This window comes from Ictidomys tridecemlineatus, chromosome 1 (assembly GCF_052094955.1).
Source record: "Ictidomys tridecemlineatus isolate mIctTri1 chromosome 1, mIctTri1.hap1, whole genome shotgun sequence".
NCBI classification, from domain to species: Eukaryota; Metazoa; Chordata; class Mammalia; order Rodentia; family Sciuridae; genus Ictidomys; species Ictidomys tridecemlineatus.
Genome location: NC_135477.1, coordinates 220,107,273 through 220,127,190, shown reverse-complemented (window position 1 = coordinate 220,127,190; position 19,918 = coordinate 220,107,273). Strand labels below are relative to the sequence as shown.

The 19,918-nt window shown below is 35.1% G+C and overlaps 1 protein-coding gene across 3 annotated transcripts in view; it reads left to right on the top strand.

Annotated features, from left to right (window-relative positions):
* Nucleotides 1-11,807, top strand: part of Map3k1 (mitogen-activated protein kinase kinase kinase 1) — a 77,121-nt gene extending 65,314 nt beyond the window's left edge. For 2 of the 3 annotated variants that reach the window (XM_078016350.1, XM_021722458.3), the window contains exons 14-20: nt 35-1,319; nt 1,680-1,832; nt 2,604-2,766; nt 4,168-4,299; nt 6,092-6,234; nt 6,887-7,018; nt 9,179-11,807. In XM_078016350.1, the coding sequence (XP_077872476.1) occupies nt 35-1,319; nt 1,680-1,832; nt 2,604-2,766; nt 4,168-4,299; nt 6,092-6,234; nt 6,887-7,018; nt 9,179-9,328 (2,158 nt within the window). In that variant the 3' untranslated portion in view covers nt 9,329-11,807. The remainder of the gene's footprint in view (nt 1-34; nt 1,320-1,679; nt 1,833-2,603; nt 2,767-4,167; nt 4,300-6,091; nt 6,235-6,886; nt 7,019-9,178) is intronic. The other variant, XR_013423538.1, reaches the window with a different exon arrangement.
* The last annotated feature ends 8,111 nt before the right edge of the window (nt 11,808-19,918 follow it).

Below are 19,918 nucleotides of genomic sequence, written 5' to 3'. Positions count from 1 at the left end.
AGTAATTGAATGTGTTTGTTTTGTTTCCTTTCAGGTATAAGAAGCTGCTGTCCCTCTTAACCTTTGCCTTGCAGTCCATTGATAATTCCCACTCAATGGTTGGTAAACTCTCTCGAAGGATATATTTGAGTTCTGCAAGAATGGTTACCGCAGTACCCCATGTGTTTTCAAAACTGTTAGAAATGCTGAATGTTTCCAGTTCTACTCACTTCACCAGGATGCGTCGTCGTTTGATGGCTATTGCTGATGAGGTGGAAATTGCTGAGGCCATCCAGCTGGGCATAGAAGACACCTTGGATGGTCGACAGGACAGCTTTTTGCAAGCATCTGCCTCTAATAGCTATCCAGAAACCACAGAGAACAGTTGCCTTGAGCGCACAGTACATTTAGAGAAAACTGGAAAAGGATTATGTGCTACAAAATTGAGTGCCAGTTCAGAGGACATTTCTGACAGACTGGCCAGCATTTCAGTAGGACTTCACAGTTCCACTACAACAATGGAGCAACCAAAGCCAATGGTTCAAACAAAAGGCAGGCCCCACAGTCAATGTTTGAACTCCTCTCCTTTGTCTCATCATTCCCAATTAATGTTCCCAGGCTCATCGACCCCTTCTTCATCAGCCCCATCTGTACCAGCTGGCTCTGTAACAGATGCCTCCAAGCATAGACCTCAGGGTTTTATTCCCTGCAAAATACCTTCTGCATCTCCTCAAACACAACGCAAGTTTTCTCTACAATTCCAGAGAAACTGTTCTGAAAACAAAGACTCAGATAAACTTTCTCCAATCTTTACTCAGTCAAGACCCTTACCCTCCAGTAACATACACAGGCCAAAGCCATCTCGACCCACCCCTGGTAATACAAGTAAACAGGGAGATGTTTCAAAAAATAGCATGACACTTGATCTAAACAGTACTTCCAAATGTGATGACAGCTTTGGCAGTAGCAGCAATAGTAGTAATGCTGTTATACCCAGTGACGAGACAGTGTTCACACCAGTAGAGGAGAAATGCAGATTAGATGTCAATACAGAACTCAATTCCAGTATTGAAGACCTTCTTGAGGCATCTATGCCCTCAAGTGACACAACAGTCACTTTTAAGTCAGAAGTTGCTGTCCTCTCTCCTGAAAAGTCTGAAAGTGATGATACCTACAAAGATGATGTGAATCATAATCAAAAGTGCAAAGAAAAAATGGAAGCTGAAGAAGAAGAAGCTTTAGCAATTGCCATGGCAATGTCAGCGTCTCAGGATGCCCTCCCCATGGTTCCTCAACTACAGGTTGAAAATGGAGAAGATATTATCATTATTCAACAGGATGTAAGTATCATCTTTAAGAAGTTAGAGTTTCCTTAGGGCATGCTAAAATATAATTCAGAAATGCTGTTTTTATCATTGCAAACAGGTTGTTCACATACTGTTTTTAAGTATACATTAATAATGTCCGTATCATTTAAAGAGCAATAGTTCTGGCCTATTTCAGAGACATTTCTGGTTGATTCTGTAATGGTAATCACTTCTGCAATAAACATTGGTTGCTAGCATTGTCTGTTCAGAAATGAATTTTATAGGTGATTTGGGAAACCAGACTAAACAAGAATGATATTTTGCCAGGTTAATTTTATACAATCTTGCTCTTTTAACTTAACAGTAAAAAGATTACTTTCATTTAATATGTAGACACCAGAGACTCTACCAGGACATACCAAAGCAAAACAACCTTACAGAGAAGACACTGAATGGCTGAAAGGTCAGCAGATAGGCCTTGGAGCATTTTCTTCTTGTTATCAGGCACAAGATGTGGGTACTGGAACTTTAATGGCTGTTAAACAGGTAAATATCTAGTGAGCACATAAGTGAAATTATTCAAATTATAAAATGAACCATGGACAAGTGAATAGAATAAAGGACATATGTAATCATGCATTTATATACTTTAGCAATTTAAGCTTTGAGAAATCTTTTTTAAAATAGATGTTACGAAAGCACTACAGACTCATGAATTCTTTATTAGAAGTTGAAGCCTGGTTATTGTAAGATATAATAGCAAGATGGGCCTTATGGATGTTTTGTTTTGGTTTTTAATTTGTTTTTGCCTGTTATGATTATTAGAAGTATGATTTTAATACTCTTCAGCAGTATACTAGTGTAATACTGCCTTGCTTTCTGTGGGTTGCTTTTCAAATGAGCATACTTATCAAGATGTGAAAATAATAAAGCTTTCATTTTTAAATCATATCGATTGTTCTCCCTGATCAAGCTTTTCTCATCTTAACGTTGTCTTCAAACAATCAGTATCTTGACTGTATCCTAGTTTGGTTTTTGGTTTTGGTTTGGTTTTAAGAGTATTTTTTGGTTTTGGTTTTGGTTTTGGTTTCATTTTTCTGATATTTCATTGCTGCTTATGCTACATTCTTATTTTCTAAAACAGTTTGACTTGGCTAGTTTTGTTTTTTTTTTTAAATAAAGTACACTGCACTCGTGAGTATAAATGCCATCTGCTATTAATGTAAAAGCTAATTTGGATTTGTTCATTTTAGATCAGGTTGTTGGAACTAAAGAGAAACACCAGAATTCATATCTTTGTAAACATGTTTGAAACAGGTGACATATGTCAGAAACACATCTTCTGAACAAGAAGAAGTTGTTGAAGCATTAAGAGAAGAGATAAGAATGATGAGCCATCTGAATCATCCGAACATCATTAGGATGTTAGGAGCCACATGTGAGAAGAGCAATTACAATCTCTTTATCGAATGGATGGCAGGTAGGTTCATGTATTAAATTATGAGTAATAATGCATAGACTTACATTTCTGTTCTTTAGGGAAAACAGTGTAATGAACACTTATTTTTTTAAATAGATTGAGTTTCTAAAAGCAAACCAATTCTAACATACTAACATAAATTATAACTATTTTGTTTTATCTTTTTTTTTAAAATATAATAAAATACTACCTCTACCTTTAAATTTTTATCAGTGTTTTTAAGTGATTATATAGTATTGGTTTATAAGAATCATCTCTTTTTTTTTAATTTGGTTTGTGATCCATATTTTTCTGGGTGGCCATCATTAATTAAACAGATTTAAGAAGTATTTTCACATAATATAGAAATCAAGTTATATTTTTTAAAAATTAGTACAGGTAAACTCGTTCAACCTTGTCATCTTGAACAAAGATTGAATTTTATTTTCTCTTATACGGACTATACAGTAAAATAAGTGATTAAAGATGTGGTGAATAGATTGTGTTGATTTTTTAGATTTGCTTATCTCTGATGTACTTTTTAGGTTAAACATATAATTATTTCACTGTCTTATGCTTTCTTTATATAAATTTTGGAGTTGTCTTAATCTATAAACAGAATTAAAAATAATATGTAGATATTTTAGACTATTATCTAAGAATAAAGACATTACATTTTCATTTTAATTCATTATTTTTATGTTATGTATTTTAATTTATTCTAATGTTTCTACATTGCAAGTTATGTACTTATGTGGCTACTTATATGTCCACCGCGTTTATGGCAGCATAAATATTTTTGAACATATTGAAATACATAATATTTGATAGATTTATAATATTTTAGACAAGAATCTTAGAATTTTTTTTTAATTTTGAAGAACAATAATATTGTAAATACTTCCAAATGAAGTCATTGAGTTTGTGACTTGCCCCAGGTCAGAGTTAGTAAATGGTAGGATATGACTGGGCCTTTGGCTTCTCCTTCTGGTCTCTTTACCTTCTGCTAAATAACATGTTAGCATTGCTTACTTAAGTTGGTAATAAAGGCATTTGTATATTTTGATTGAGAAGATAGAGGAGTGAACTGTATGTTTCAGAAGTGGTACCATTCAAAATTAACTTCTAAAGCTTTCTGAAATCTTGGGCTTCCAGTAAACTAGCTTCATGAGGATTCCATAAAAATTGAACTAAGAGATATTTAAGATGATCTAGGAAGTCAGTTTCACCTTGGTTTTTTGTTTTGGTTTGTTTTGTTGTTTGTTTTGTCAGTTTCATTTCTGATAGTAAGATATGAATTGAACATTTCAGTTGAGAATATCAGTTCTTGCCTTGCAAGCTAAAGAAACCAAAGTGTAATAGACAATTTTAATTCTGGCCTAAGTTTTTGATAATCATTACTGTTTTGTGTTTGTGTTACAGGAGGATCTGTGGCTCATCTGCTGAGTAAATATGGAGCCTTCAAGGAATCAGTAGTCATTAACTACACTGAACAGTTACTTCGTGGCCTTTCTTACCTCCATGAAAACCAGATCATTCACAGAGATGTCAAAGGTAAGAATTCTTTTATTTTCCACTAAGAAAATAAATGTCATTTTAAAATTTGGACATTTGTTGATGGTTTCTAACCTAAGTTTCTAACTATGGGATTGTTTCTCTGAAAAACTCAAATTTCTAGAATACTAGAACTTAAAGGAGCTTTAAGATCATTTAATCTGCAGTGCTCATTTTATAGAAATGTCAGTACTAGAAAGGCTGTCTCCTGATCACTTAGCTTGTTGGCTTCATATTGTGCTGCCTCCCAGGAAGTTTCTTTTCTTGGTTTTATTTGTTTTATTTAAAGTAATTGGTATATCATAAACTTCTGTTAAGAAAAACTCAGATCTTTTGTGATTTAGTTCATTTTTATAAAGGACAACTTTGGTATTTCATAATGAGGCTCTTTAGTACTTCACATAGCCTATCTACTGAAGGAGTGTTATAAGGTTAGTTTTTAGGAATAAGATCAGAAACTTTGCAACTGATTAAAAAAATACCTAGGGGAAATACTCTAATGTGTAGGCATAGATAGCACTTCCTCAGTAAGACTCATGTAGCTCAGGAAATAATAACAAGACTTAGTACGTGGGATAGCATCAGATTTAAAAGCTTTTTGTACAGCAAAGGAAACAACACTCTGAAGAGAGAACCTACAGCATGGGGAAAAGTCCTTGTCAGGTACTCTTCCAATAGATTAATATCTAGTAAGACCTCAAAAAACACCAAAACCTCCAAATAACTCATTCACTAAATGGGAAAGTGAATTTAAAAACAAAAACCAAAAAAAAAACTCCTCAAAAGAAGAAATACAAATGGCTTACAGTTATCTGAAAAAATATTTTGACATTTTTAGCCTTCAGGGAAATATAAATCAAAACTACACTGAGATTTCATCTCACTCCAGTTAGAATGGTAGCTATTAAAATACAGATAACAAATGCTGGTGAGGATGCAATGAAAAAGGAATTCATACACCTTGGTGGGAATATATAGCCACTATGGAAATCAGTATGGAGAATCCTCAAGAGAGTACGAGCGGAACCACCATATGACCCAGGTATTCCACTCATCAGTATTTATCCAAAAGAATTAAAGTGTACAGAGATATATGCATACCCATGTTTATGGCAACACAGTTCACAATAACCAAGTTATGGAATCAGCCTACATGTCATCAGCAGATGAATGGATAAAGAAAATGTGGCGTGTGTGTATGTACACTAGGAAGTTTTGCTCAGCCAGAAAGAAGAATGAAATTAGGTCATTTGCAAGAAAATGGGTGGAACTGGGGAGCATTACGTTAAGCGAAATAAACCAAACGTGGAAAGACAAGTGTCATGTGTTTTCTCTCATATGCTGAAACTAAAGGAAAAAAAGTTTAAAAAAAAAAAAAGATTAATTTTTTATTAAGCTAGAATTATGAAATGAGCATAAATTTAAATTGATCTAGACCAGTATGTTTCCACAAAACTTTGTCTTACAATGTAAATTATACTAAAATTTGAATTTTGGAGAAAGATTTTGTTGGAAATCATTATACTAAAGGTTTTTGAAAGGTTCACCAAGTCTCTGCCCTTTATCTTTGTATGCCTTAATTGTTTTTTTTCCAGATTTTCTTTCTGAGGTTTTAGATTTTATTTACACTGGAGAGATCTGTGTGTAAATAAAGTGAAGGGAGAAGAGAGGATCTTTCTCTTAACCTCTGACATACAGTCCGTTCCTTTCTTTTTTCTTAGTACTGGGTTTTTTAAATCAGTCCTTACTTTTGTTTTTAACATACAAGGTCATTTCCTGTTTCTCTTGACAGGTGCCAATTTGCTAATCGACAGCACAGGTCAGAGGCTCAGAATTGCAGATTTTGGAGCTGCAGCCAGGTTGGCTTCAAAAGGAACTGGTGCAGGAGAGTTTCAGGGACAGTTATTGGGGACAATTGCATTCATGGCACCTGAGGTGAGAAGTAGCTTTGTGATGAAAGGTCTATGTGACAGCATTATACCACATTACTTCACAGTGGTATCTAGTATATGCTTAGAACTCCAGGGCCCTTAAAAAAAGATTTTAACAATATCTACATTTCAGACCCTTATTTCAATTTTTCCTTCTACGTCTTGAAAAAAATGACAAAACATTTTTAATAGATTTGCTTAAAGGCAAAGTACTGTGGGTTAGTTTATAGTAGTTGTTTTGTAGCAAACCCAAAGTATCCATAATAGAAATATTTTAAAATTATCTATTCCCAGGGGACATGAGCCCAGAGGCAGGCCTTGTCAGTAGTAGACGTTTACTATAGAGCATTGCTCCACTGAACTCGGCCTCTTAAGAACTGTGTGCACAGTTCTTCATGTTCATAGGCAGTGATTTTTTGTTGCCTACTTGCCCCATCATTTACTAAGATCATGGGGGGCTGCTTTGGAATTCTGTGATGTTTATTTTTGTGCTACATAGGATATTAAGCTTATTAATGACATATCAGGCAGGCCAGGAAATTGTTATTTATTTATTTTTTGCTCTGAAGTAAGCTTAGAATTTAGAATCCAGAACTACAAAATTGTTTTCTCTTTTTTAAATGAATCGTTACCAAATTAACTCTGCTTTATTTTAGGTCCTGAGAGGTCAGCAGTATGGTAGGAGCTGTGATGTATGGAGTGTTGGCTGTGCTATTATAGAAATGGCTTGTGCAAAACCACCTTGGAATGCGGAAAAACACTCCAATCACCTTGCTTTGATATTTAAGGTAATTGTGAGATAAAAATTACTTCTTTATGACTTAAATTCTCATGGGTTCTTCCTGTCAACCTAACATAAAGACATATCTCCCTTGAAATAAATGTGTATATATATATATATATATATCTCCAGAAATTTAGATAGTGTTGTCACTTTAAACTACTTTTATGTGGCATTTACAGCCATTTCCAGTGTTCCAGGTTGTTATGGTCTGTAAAGTCTCTTACAAACACTGAATCACTGTCCCCAGGCAAAATATGCACATATACCTGTCACTTTAAAAACTTGAAGCTCTTCATGTATTTTGCACAATTAGAATTTTTTTAAAAAAATCTAATTTACTGTTTTCTTTATTTAAAAACTTTACATCAATTATCAAATCCTATTTACCTTTTTTTCAATTCCCAAATTCCCAACGTAGACTAGTATACTGGTTGAGATTTTTACCTTTTGAGTAGACAAGTGATAGACCTTGAAATCATACAGACCTGGTTTCAAACTCTGACTTTCAATGCCAATGTGACCATAAGAAAATAACTTTTTGTGTCTACCATTTTTTTTCTTCTTTGTCAAATGGATACAATAATAGGACTTATTTCATGGGACTAGTATGAAGATAAACAGAAGTACCTCTGGGACTTAGTCAACCACTTGGCCCACAGTCACCCCCTCACCTTCCATAATTTCCTTCAGTTCTCCCCACCCCTAGTCACCTCTCTAACAGTCTTTTTCTGGAGTTCTCTCTCACTTTCCCTTTGTTCTTTTATGCTTCCTTTGTCCCCTCTCTGTTGTGGTTCAGATGCTGAATCTCATTAAGGCCCACAGCCAGTGCTGCACCCCCTGCCTGGGTGTTTCTTTACACCTCTGCCCACATCTGCTCCTTCTCCAGACTCCCAGAGCACTTTTGTATATGTCTGTTTCTGATCCTTCCTTTGTTGATATTGTGGTTATTTATGTTCCCATCTTATCTTTTTCAAACTGACGCTCCTTGAGTCTGTTCATGTCTGATTCATTTTTTCCCTTCCAGAGTCTTATACAGAAGTTACTCAATAAAATACTCATGGCTAGGATCAGTGTGAAGTTTGCCATTATTTTTAGAGCTTTGTTAAAATCCCAGAAACAAATGGAAATGAGTTTCAGATTGGCACAGTTCAATATTATAACAGATTTCATTGCATTCTTCCTCACAGGTAGAGTTTAAAGAGAATTTTACTGTGACATTTTCAGTTTCCATAACTCCCAGTAAATACTTTGAGATCTATGAAAGCCACAAATAGGTATTTTTTCAAATACTTTTATACCCTCTTTATGCTAGTTTAAGTTGCTATAGCACCTTTTTTTTTTTTTAGAGAGTGATTTGGCAATAGCTGCCCAAATTTTAAATGCCCTTATTCTTTGATTCAACTCTGCCCATTGTTAGGAATCCATTCTTAAATATATCCATAGGAAATTGCCAGGTTCAGGATTATCCATTGCACAATTAATTGTAGAATCTAAAACCTGAACTAATGGAAGTGCCCGACACTAAGAAATTATACACACAATGTAAAACTGTACAAATTTTGAGAGTAAGGTCAAGTTGGTGGTGTTGATTTACAAAGTGCTATGAGATATAGTAATAAGTGAAAAGAGCAGAATGTATAAAGTGTTCCCTTTTTGTAGGAATTTTATAAAGAAAATCTAAGGTATGAAAATATTGACTTTTTTACTTCATGAAGAAAATACGAGAAACAGGTGAATGGTTACATTTGGAAATAGGGAGAATGGATGTCATTTTTTGTTTTATATTTTTTGTTTTCTGGTGTTTAAGGTGTATACATATCAGTCAAGTATATCTTGGTATAAGATCATAGACTTTTTAGAATTTTTTTTATATCTGTATTTTTTAATCCAAAGCATTCACTTACTAGGGTGGGAAAAGGGAAAGTTTTCTTATGATTAGAAGTAGGTAGGTTTAAATTATTTAGATTCATTCTTAACCTATTTATCAAAAAGTTAGTTCTTCATGGTGTTTAATACTAAGAATTAAGGTGTGTCCAAATTGAAGATAAAAATTAATGCAGTGGACAATCATGTATAGATAGAGGTTTTGAAATTCATGCACATGTTTTCTATATCCAAAGTGCACTTGTGGAAAATTTCAACACTATTGCTTTTTTTCTTACAGATTGCTAGTGCAACTACTGCCCCATCAATCCCTTCACATCTGTCTCCTGGCTTACGTGATGTGGCTCTTCGTTGTTTAGAACTTCAACCTCAGGACAGACCTCCATCAAGAGAGCTACTGAAGCATCCAGTCTTCCGTACAACATGGTAGCCAATTTATACAAATAAAAACTGTAATAGAGACAGGATGCTCAACAAGAAAAAAAACTTTCGTGGGAAACCACGTCGATATTCTACTGGCCTTCATGCCACTGTACAGCTATGAATGAGGCCAGTGGGGAACCCTTACCTAAGTATGTGATTGACAAATCATGATCTGTACCTAAGCTCAATATGCAAAAGTCCACAAATTGTGCAGAAACTGTAAACCGTGCCTATCAACGAACTGGCCCTAGGTGAACAGGAAAGCAATGACGTTTGCATGACTAAACAGAAGCATAATTTTATTTTTTTGGAGCACTTTTTCAGCAATATTAGCAGCTGAGGGGCTCAGGATCTATTTTAATGTTTCAATTATTCTTCCATTTCATATAGTGATCACAAGCAGGGGGTTCTACAATTCCGTTCCTTTTTTTTCTTTTTTTTTGGTCACTGGCTATAAAAATCAGTATCTGCCTCTTTTAGGTCAGAGTATGGTATGAGTAGCAGTAAATACATAATTTTTTAAAGTTGATATCTTCTTGACCCACAATTGACTTTTTTTTTTTTTTTTTTTAATGCCTGGGCAATTGTGGTTCATGTGCATTTTACTGTTGGCCCATTCATTTCGTTTTTGGAAATTATGGTTCTGTATTTTCATTTCACCTTCATTTTTCTTTAATATTCAGGGAAAGGTGATCTTTTCAAACCAGAAAAAAAAAAAACAGGAAAAAAAATAGAACTAGGTGTGAATTAGAATTTATTAAATATCTTGTTATTGCAAGAGTTTTTAACTACAGATTGAAAATTTTTTAATTGGAATATAATAAAGTACTGCCTATATTGAGTCAGTCACTACTTTTACTGTGCAGGTGAAATATAAATTAACAAAATCAACTGTTCATCTTACAATCAAGAACAGGATTACCTTCAAATTTATTTGAATTTTTTTTAGTGTTTCGGTTTCTTTTGCTAAATGGTAGGAAACTTCACACCATTTAAGACTTACTCTTTATATAACAATCCATCATTCATCATTACCATTGATTATAAAATGTAACTGCTATATTCCTTCCACCATGCATCGTCTCTTTAAACTAGGCATAGCTGATAAAGAAAAATTAACCTAATTACTCAACTATTAATCAGTAATTTTTTAAAAAATAAATTTGCTTTGAACTTAGAAAAAGTGTTCAGAAAAAAAAAGTGAAATTGAATTTCATTTACGTAATAATTCCTTGAATTTTGTGCAGTTATTTAATGGTTTTAATCTGGAGTTAAATTCAGATGCATGGAATTCTGAAGGAAAATGGTAGCTCTCTTATCCTTTCATGTATGTGAGTCTTTTAAATCATGTACTGATTAACTATTAAATACAACTTTGAGATGTTAAGTTTTAACTCTTCAGAAGCCAGTGTGAAATAGAATTGGTTAATCTCAAAGACTCAGGATAAACTAAATAAGCTATATAGAGTACATTTAGAATGTACAACACAAATTGGAAGTAAAAGAAGTTACAAGATAAGTTTACAGGGATATATTGCTATAATTTTTAAAAGGCAGTTTTTTTTAATGTGATTGTGTTTCTTAGTGAAATTTACATTCCTTTGTTTTGGAAGATTGGCAATATTTGAAGAGTTAAAAAATAGTACAGAAATGTGAAGTTTGGTAGCTCTAAATGTGTTGTACTTTGCTTTTTTTATTTTGTTTTTGTTTTTGGTTTTTTTGACTACTTAGAATTTTCACAATTCTAATAAGATTGTTTCCAAGTCTCTCATGTGCAAGCTTTAAAGGACGCACTCTTGCCATTTTATGTACTGGAAGATCATCGGTCAGATTAATACTGTGTCTGACAGAAATGTAAACTGTATAAACTGAGGAACCTCAGCTAATCAGTATTACTTTGTAGATCACCATGCCCACCACATTTCAAACTCAAACTGTTTCTAGATGTCAATCCACTGTGTTTGAGTTTGTTTGCAGTTCCCTCAGCTTGCTGGTAATTGTGGTGTTTTGTTTTTTGTTTTGTTTTCAATGCAAATGTGATGTAATATTCTATTTTCTTTGGATCAAAGCTGGACTGAAAATTGTATTGTGTAATTATTTTTGTGTTCTTAATGTTATTTGGTACACAAATTGTAAATAACGTCTACTGCTGTTTATTCCAGTTTCTACTACCTCAGGTGTCCTATAGATTTTTCTTCTACCAAAGTTCACTTTCACAACGAAATTATATTTGCTGTGTGACTATGATTCCTAAGACTTCCAGGGCTTAAGGGCTAACTTCTATTAGCACCTTACTATGTAAACAAATGTTACAAAAAAAAAAAAAAATCTCTGGGTTAAGAAAATTTGGCTTAAATGTATCCTTTGTTATTTTAAATATATCAAGATATTTTAATTAAAATTTTTACCCCATTGAACCAATTTTATAGTATTTGTACCTATTTTGGTGTTTTGTCTTTATAGTAAATAAAATTTTTTGAACAAAAGTTAATTTGTTACTTTTGAGGTTTTTTTAAAAATAATTTCATACTCATAAAAACGTTGCAAGAACAACACAAACAGTTGCTATGTACCCTTCACCCAAAGACCCTAGTCAGATTTCTCTAGCTGCCCAATTATGTCCTTTATAGCCAGAGGATCCAAGCCAGGATTACCTGTTGCTCTTACTGTCATATTTCTTCAGTTTTAGAAACATAGAACTGGTCATGTGTTCTTCTTTGACCTTCATGGACCTAGTATTTTTAATAATTATAGGTTATTGGTTTTAGAAGCCCCTCAATTTGACTTTGGTGCTACCTCATAATGAGACTCAGAGCGTGCAGGCTTGGCTCTACCATCAGAGGAGACGCTGTGCTCTTCTCAGCTCACCACAGCAGGACGCAAACAAGGTTCACAGTTCACCAGTGATAGATACTGCCACTGTGGAGTTACTATTTCTCTTTATAATTAATACTCACCTAAATATTAAGTATTGGGGCTGGGGATGTGGCTCAAGCGGTAGTGCGCTCGCCCGGCACGCGTGCGGCCCGGGTTCGATCCTCAGCACCACATACCAACAAAGATGTTGTGTCCACCGAGAACTAGAAAATAAATATTTAAAAAATTCTCTCTCTCTATCTCTCTTCTCTCTCACTCTCTCTTTAAAAAATAAATAAATAAATAAATATTAAGTATTACATAAATAGCCTATTTCTGGTCCATTGCTAGCTCCTGGCTCTTATTACTCAGATGGTTGCCAAATGGCATTATTTTCTCTTTGTTCCTTATATGGTATTAGTTGCCATTTTGCCATTAAGAAGAACTTTCTCTTCTATTTATTCATTGTACGTCATGAATTTACTCAATTTGTAACAGATTTGACTAGTAGGAGCTTCTGAGAGCTACTGCTTTGTCCTTGGCAAGTCACCATTATTCTTTGGACACCTCCATTACTTCCAGTGCCATCTTATGTGTCATCTGCTTTGGTTCTTGGATCAGCCATTTTGTCCAAAAAACTCGATTCCTTTGATGGAAAATGATACCTGAAAACCCAAATCTACATAATGTATACATTTATAGAACATTACATGGCACTCCAATAATATGTACAATTTTATCTTTTATGTATTAGTTTTAAAACAATTACCTCAAAAGAAGGAAGGAGCCTCAGTGTGTGGCACACACCTGTAATCCCAGTGGCTTGTGAGGCTGAGACAGGGGGATCCATCACAAGTTCAAAGCCAGCCTCAGCAACTTAGCAAAGCCCTGTCTCAAAAAATAAAAAGGGCTAGGGATATGACTCAGTGGTCACAGAAGAGAGTAAAGGGAATCAGAGTAAAGGACAAATGGAATAGAAAAAAATTGAAAAATGTCAGACCTAAATCCAACTGTCAGTTACACTAAATGTGAATAAATTAAATATTCATGTAAAAAGCAAAAAATAAAAACCAAGATCTGAGTGCTAGCTCATTGCTACTGGGTATCAGTACTCCTGGGCCCTCTTCATAGAACTATAATATATACATGAATATACACAGTTTTATACACACAAATGCAAAATAGTATATATAAACCTACATGCACACAGCCACATGCAAACCATGAGTTCACACCAATCTTATGATTTGATCAAACACTAAAAGGGTTTATTCAAGCAGTCTCTCTTTCCAAATTTACAACTCTCAGAGAAACCTGGCACCAATTCTTTTTCTTGTTTTGTTTTGTTTTTGTTTGTTTTGGGTGTGTGTGTTTTCATTTTTGTTTTGTTTTTTATTTTGATAACTGGGAATTGAACCAGGGGTTGTTAACCATTGAGCCACATCCCCAGCTCTTCTTCTTTTTTATTTTGAGACAGGGTCTCGCTGAGTTGCTTAGGGCCTCACAAAGTTGCTGAGGCTGGCCTCAAATTTATAATCAACCTGCCTCAGCCTCCGGAGCCACTGGGATTACAAGCATGTACCACCATGCCCAGCTTCCATTTATTCTTAATATACTTGGCTATTCACTCAGTTACTCCTTGTCTTTCTCTCCCATGTAATTAATCTCTATTATCCACCCTACTTGTCTTTCTGTGTGGACTGTCCTCACTTCAACCTGACTAGGGCTTTTTTTCTAATAGACTTTATTTTTTATTGTTCTTCAATTATCTGTACATGTGTATCTCTATTTTAACTGATAAAGGTAAATTGTATACACTTATGGGATACTATAAAATTTTTTTTATTTATTCTTTTTAAATATACATGACCTTAGAATTTTGGCATACATACATGGAGTAAAAATTCCCATTCTTGTAGTTGAACGTGATATGGAGTTACACTGGTTGTATATTCATATATGAACATAAGAAAATCATGTCTGACTCATTCTACTGTCTTTACTATTCCCACCCCTCCTCCCTTCCCTTTATTCTTCTGTGTCTGATCCAATGAACTTCTAGTCTCCCCCTGCCATTATGTGTTAGCATCAGCATATCAGAGAAAACATTCAGTCTTTGATTTGGGGAGACTGACTTATTTCACTTAGCATGACAGTCTCCAGTTCCATCCATTTACTGCCAAATGCCGTAATTTCACTTTTCTTTAGGGATGAATAATATTCTGTTATGTATATGTACCACATTTCTTTATCCACTATATGATGTTTTGATACTTGTTTACATTGTGTGATGTTCAAATCAATAAAATATCTCTTCAAACATTTCTTTATGGTTAAGTCATTCAAAATCTTATTGAGTTACATACACACATGCACACACACACACACACAGTTATCTATAGCACACTAGGACTTCTTACTCTTATCTATAACTTAGTACTGATGATCAGCTCTTTTCTAACCTTCTGTCTGTATTCTCCTCAGCCTTTGGTAACCATCTTTCTACTCTCAGTTTCTAAGGGATGAGCTTTTTAGGTTCCAGATGTGAGAGAGATCAGGTAGTACATCTCTTCTGTGTCTGACTTATTCCTATAATGATCTCCTTATCCATCCACGTTGTCCCAAATAACAGGATTTAATTTTTCATGTCAGAATACTATTTCACTGTGTATGTGTACCTCGTTTATCCATTTTAGTTGATGGACACTGAGGTTGTTTCCGATTTTTAGCTGTTGAGAATAGTGCTGCAATAAACATGAATGTGCAGATGTGTCTTTGATTTCATTTCCTTTACATAGTTACCTAGGAGTAGGATTGCTAGATCCTAGTTGAATAGACTTTATTTTTTAAAAACAGGTTCAAAGCAAAATTGGGTAAAAGGTACAGATAACCTTTATAACCTTTCCAGATAGCCTTATATATAACACCTGTGTTCACACACAGCTTCCCCCACTCTCAACAAAATGCTTTTTGACAAAATAAGGAAAGCATTTTTTAAAAAAACTTCAGTGAAAATAATACCTCTTTTTAACATCTATATGATGTGATGTTATATACATTCACATAAATGCTCAACTACTTCTAGGTGTCATAAACTTAACCGATTATGCTCTATAGCTACTTTTAAATCGTGTATAAGAAAGCATAAAAAGTGTTAAGCTATGGAAAAGAGGAATATAAATTTCTTCACCAGCTACTATCTGTCAGACATAATTTGAAGCACAAAGATTATACTCTATTTTACAAATGAGGAAAAGAGAATATCAATCATTTTATAATTCAAGGTATACCAAGTAACTCACTTTGGTCAACCCCATGGTTTTAGCCTCAGATGGTGTCTTCTATGTGAGTGTTGCTGTTTTCTACTTTTTATTATTTTTATTTCTGCTCTGTAGTCATTTCTCACATAATCAAACTAGATGATCCACCTTGCAAGATATCATTGAGTTCAGAAGCCATTTGTGTCCCTATATTTGTTTTTCAGTTTCTGTAAAATTCAATTTAAAACATATATCTTGTTTGTTTATTATTTCTCTATTTCTTTCTTTATTTTGGCTCTAGGGATTGAGCCTAGGGGTGATTTATCACTGAGCTACATCCCCAGCCCTTTTTATGTTTTTATTTTGAAACAGAGTCTTAGTTGCTTAGGGTCTTTTTAGTTGCTGAAGCTGGTCTCAAACCTGCAATCCTCCTGCCTCAGCCTCCTGAGTCACTGAGATTAGAGGTATGTGCCACAATGCCCAGCTAAAATATACATCTTAGAATTTACAACATGTTAGAACTTCATAAACTTGCAGGATACAAAATCAACATACAAAAATCAGTAGGGTTGCTAGTATGAATTAACTGAAATAGAAATCAAGAAAACAGTCCCATTTATAATAGTTACCAAAAAAAATCTAGGAATAAGTTTAACTAAAGAGGTGAAAGATTTCTACAATGAAAACTATAAAACCTTAATGAAAGAAATTGAAGAGGACACACATATACACACAGGGGTAATACATCCCATACTCATGGATTGAAAGTCTCAATTTGTTAAAATGTCCATACTATCCAAAGCAATCTACAGATCCAATGCAATCCCTGTTATTAATACCAATGACATTCTTCAAAGAACTAGAAAAAACAATCCTTAAATTTTTATGGGATCACAAAACACTCTGTTTGGTCAAAGCCAATCTTGAACAACAACAAAAAATAAAGTCAGTGGCATTACACTACCTGACTTCAAATATACTACAAAACTATAGTAATCAAAATAGCGTGGTATTGGTATTAAAAGATACACAGAGGGCTGGGGTTGTAGAGTGCTTGCCTCACACATGTGAGGCCATGGATTCGATCCTGAGCACCACATAAAAATAAATAAATAAACAAAAATAATATTAAGTTCACCTACAACTAAAAAAATATTTTTAAAAAATACACAGAGGGATGTGTGACCGATGTGATTCTGCAATCTGTATACAGGGTAAAAATGGGAGTTCATAACCCACTTGAATCAAATGTATGAAATATGATATGTCAAGAGCTTTGTAATGTTTTGAACAACCTATAATAAAAAAAGAATAAGGAAGGAAAAGAGAATTAAAAAAAAAATACACAGAGACCAGTGGAACAGAATAAAAAGCAAAGAAATAAATCACACACCTTATAGTCAACTGATTTTCAACTAACATGCTAAGAACACATTAGAGAAAGATTAGTCTTTTCAATAAATAGTGCTGGAAAAATTGGGTATCCACATGCAGAGGAATAAAACTAGATGTCTCTCAACAGTTACAAAAATCAATTCAAAATGAATGAAGGTTTAAATGTAAGACATGAATATATAAAACTATTAGAGAAAAACAGGGGAGCCAGGCCCAATTACACACATCTATAATCCCAGCAACTTGGGAGACTGAGGCAGGAAGATCACGAGCTGAAGGCCAGAAACAGCAACTCTAAAACGGACTGAAGATGTTGTTCAGTGATAAAGTGTCCCTGGGTTCAATCCCCAGTACCAAAAATAAATAAATAAAAATTCTAGTAAAAAAACAAATAAAGTTGTTTTAAAAGAAATAAGGAGAGGGCTGGGGATATAGCTCAGTTGGTAGAGTGCTTGCCTCACGTGCACAAAGCCCGGGGTTCAATCCCGAGTACCACAAAAAAAAAAAAAAAGAAAGAAAAGAAAGAAGGAGAGAGAAAACAAAACACAGGGGAAAGATTTGAGGACATTAAACTTGGGCAAGAATTTTGGGAAGACCCCAAAAGCAGATAACAAGAGCAAAAATAAACAAATGGAAGTACATCAAACTAAAAAGTTCTGCACAGCAAAGAAAATAATGATTAGAGTGAAGACAGCCTGCAGAATGAGGTATATTTTCAAACTACACATCTGACAAGGGGTTAATATACAGAATGTATTAGAAAGATCAAAAACTCCATAGCAAAAAAAATTAATTTAATTTAATTTAAAAATGGGCAATGAGGGCTGGAGTTGTGGCTCAGTGGTAGAGCACTTGCCAAGCATGCGTGAGACACCGGGTTTGATCCCAGCAGCACATAAAAATAAACAAAGGTATTGTGTCCACCTACAACTTAAAAAATTGTTTTAAAAAAATGGGCAATGAACCTAAATATACACTTTTCAAAAGATATACAAATGGCCAACACGTATATGAAAAAACACTCAGCAGCACTAATACTCAGGGAAATGCAAAACAATTAAATGTCACCTCACTCATTAAAAGTGGCTATTATCACTCAGGAGGCTAGGCAAGAGGATCACAAATTAGAGACCACCCCAAGCAACTTAGGGAGACACTGTCTCAAAATAAAAATATGAAAAGTCCTGGGGATGTACTTAGTGGTCAAGCACACTTAGGTTCAATTCTCAGTACCAAAAACATCAATGGGTACTAAGTTACAATTAGGAATAAGAAGTTCAGGAGTGTTATTGTACAATACAAGAATTACAGAAACAATTATATCCTGTATATTTCAAAAACCAGAACAAAGGATTCTGAACGCTTCCTCATAAAGAAATGATAAATATTTTTTTAAAGAGAGAGAGGAGAGAGAGAGATAGAGAGAGAGAATTTTTAATATTTATTTTTTAGTTCTCGGCGGACACAACATCTTTGTTGGTATGTGGTGCTGAGGATCGAACCCGGGCCGCACACATGCCAGGTGAGCGCGCTACGGCTTGAGCCACATCCCCAGCCCAAGAAATGATAAATATTTGAGGAAATAAGTATGTTTGACTTGATTAGAGCATTACATGATGCATACATTTATTAAAATATCACAGGAGAAGAGCCATCTTGGCACTGCAGCATGATGGAGCCTACGGAAACTTGAAATCCAGATTCCTGAGATCGCATTTTGCAAGGAAAACACAGGTTAGAGAGGTAGGAGAGAGCCAAGTTCTCCCCAGCTCCGTAAGCCCAGAGGCTCTATAGGGACTGACAGGACTGGTTACAGTGGACAGAAGTTTAGAAGAGGGTATGAAGGAATTTTGTCCTCGCCCAACCAGTGGGTCCACTGTCCCCCTTCCGGGGGCATCCAGGCAGCACTCACTGGGTCCCTGCACCAGCCTGGGCCCTGACTTCCTCCCCGAGCCCAAGTCGGGCTTTTACTGGTCTGTAAGTCCCACCAGGTCCAGTATCAGTCTGGCATCCAATACGGCCCTCTGGCTCCCCAGTCCTCAGTCTCATAATTCCTTCCTGGCCCCTGACCTGGCCCATGGCTCACAGCTTCTGGGCCAGTCCACAGGTTACAGGGCCTGGCCTTGATCTGTCATGCAAAACAGATGGGTTCTGGGGGTGGCTGGGCCCCAAATTGCCCCATGGCTGCTTAGCTGCAGGACCACCAAGTGAAGTGCACAGCTTTGTCAGGGATCGTAGGTCCCAGGACCTTCTGCAGGTCCTGGCATCCAACCACAAGTTCTGTCACTAGGCCTTGATCTGCCCTTCATAGAGCAGCTGGACCCCCCACATGGCCAGGGGCCCAACTTGCACCACACCTGCTTAGCAGACTAACTTGCCCGGTCCAGCACACAGCTTGTGGCCCCCCCTTACAGGTACATTGATTTATTGTCAGAAAAGCTGATAACCCCACCTAACTGCTGAGAAGGGAAGCTGAGAAACTATTGAACACCAGTGGAAACAATTGTTTAACTTTTCAGTAAGATCCTTTTTTTTTCCTCTTTTGTTGTTTTTTTTCCTCACATTTCTACCATTTTTTAAAGCAATTCTTTTTCATGCACCCGCTTATTGAGACTGGGACATGAATAGTATATTTCATATTTTTCACTCTTTTATACATTTACTTTCTAATTATAATTTTTTAAAATTTTTACTTTATATATCTATTTTGTCTGTCTTATATCTGTGTCCCTTGGTTCTCTGTCTTTTCTCCTGCTAACAATCAACCTTGATTATTCCCTCTTTCACTCTTCCTATAATTTTTACTTCTATCTTCTCTCCTCCTTCCTCATAAACATTACATTTTACACCACACCTATTCTCTTTGTCCACCAACAGCATTATAAACCTTTTTGCAAACTTACTGTTTTTATTATAGATAACAACTGAACACATCATTTCTGTTTATTGCAACAAAACTGTAGATGTCGTAGTAGGGACTATTTGGTTTAATGCTATATATTGTTTACATTGGTTGCTTTAAAGGAAAGGTACTGGAAACCTCAGGGACACTATAAGTCTATAATGTAGACTACAGGATAGAAAGT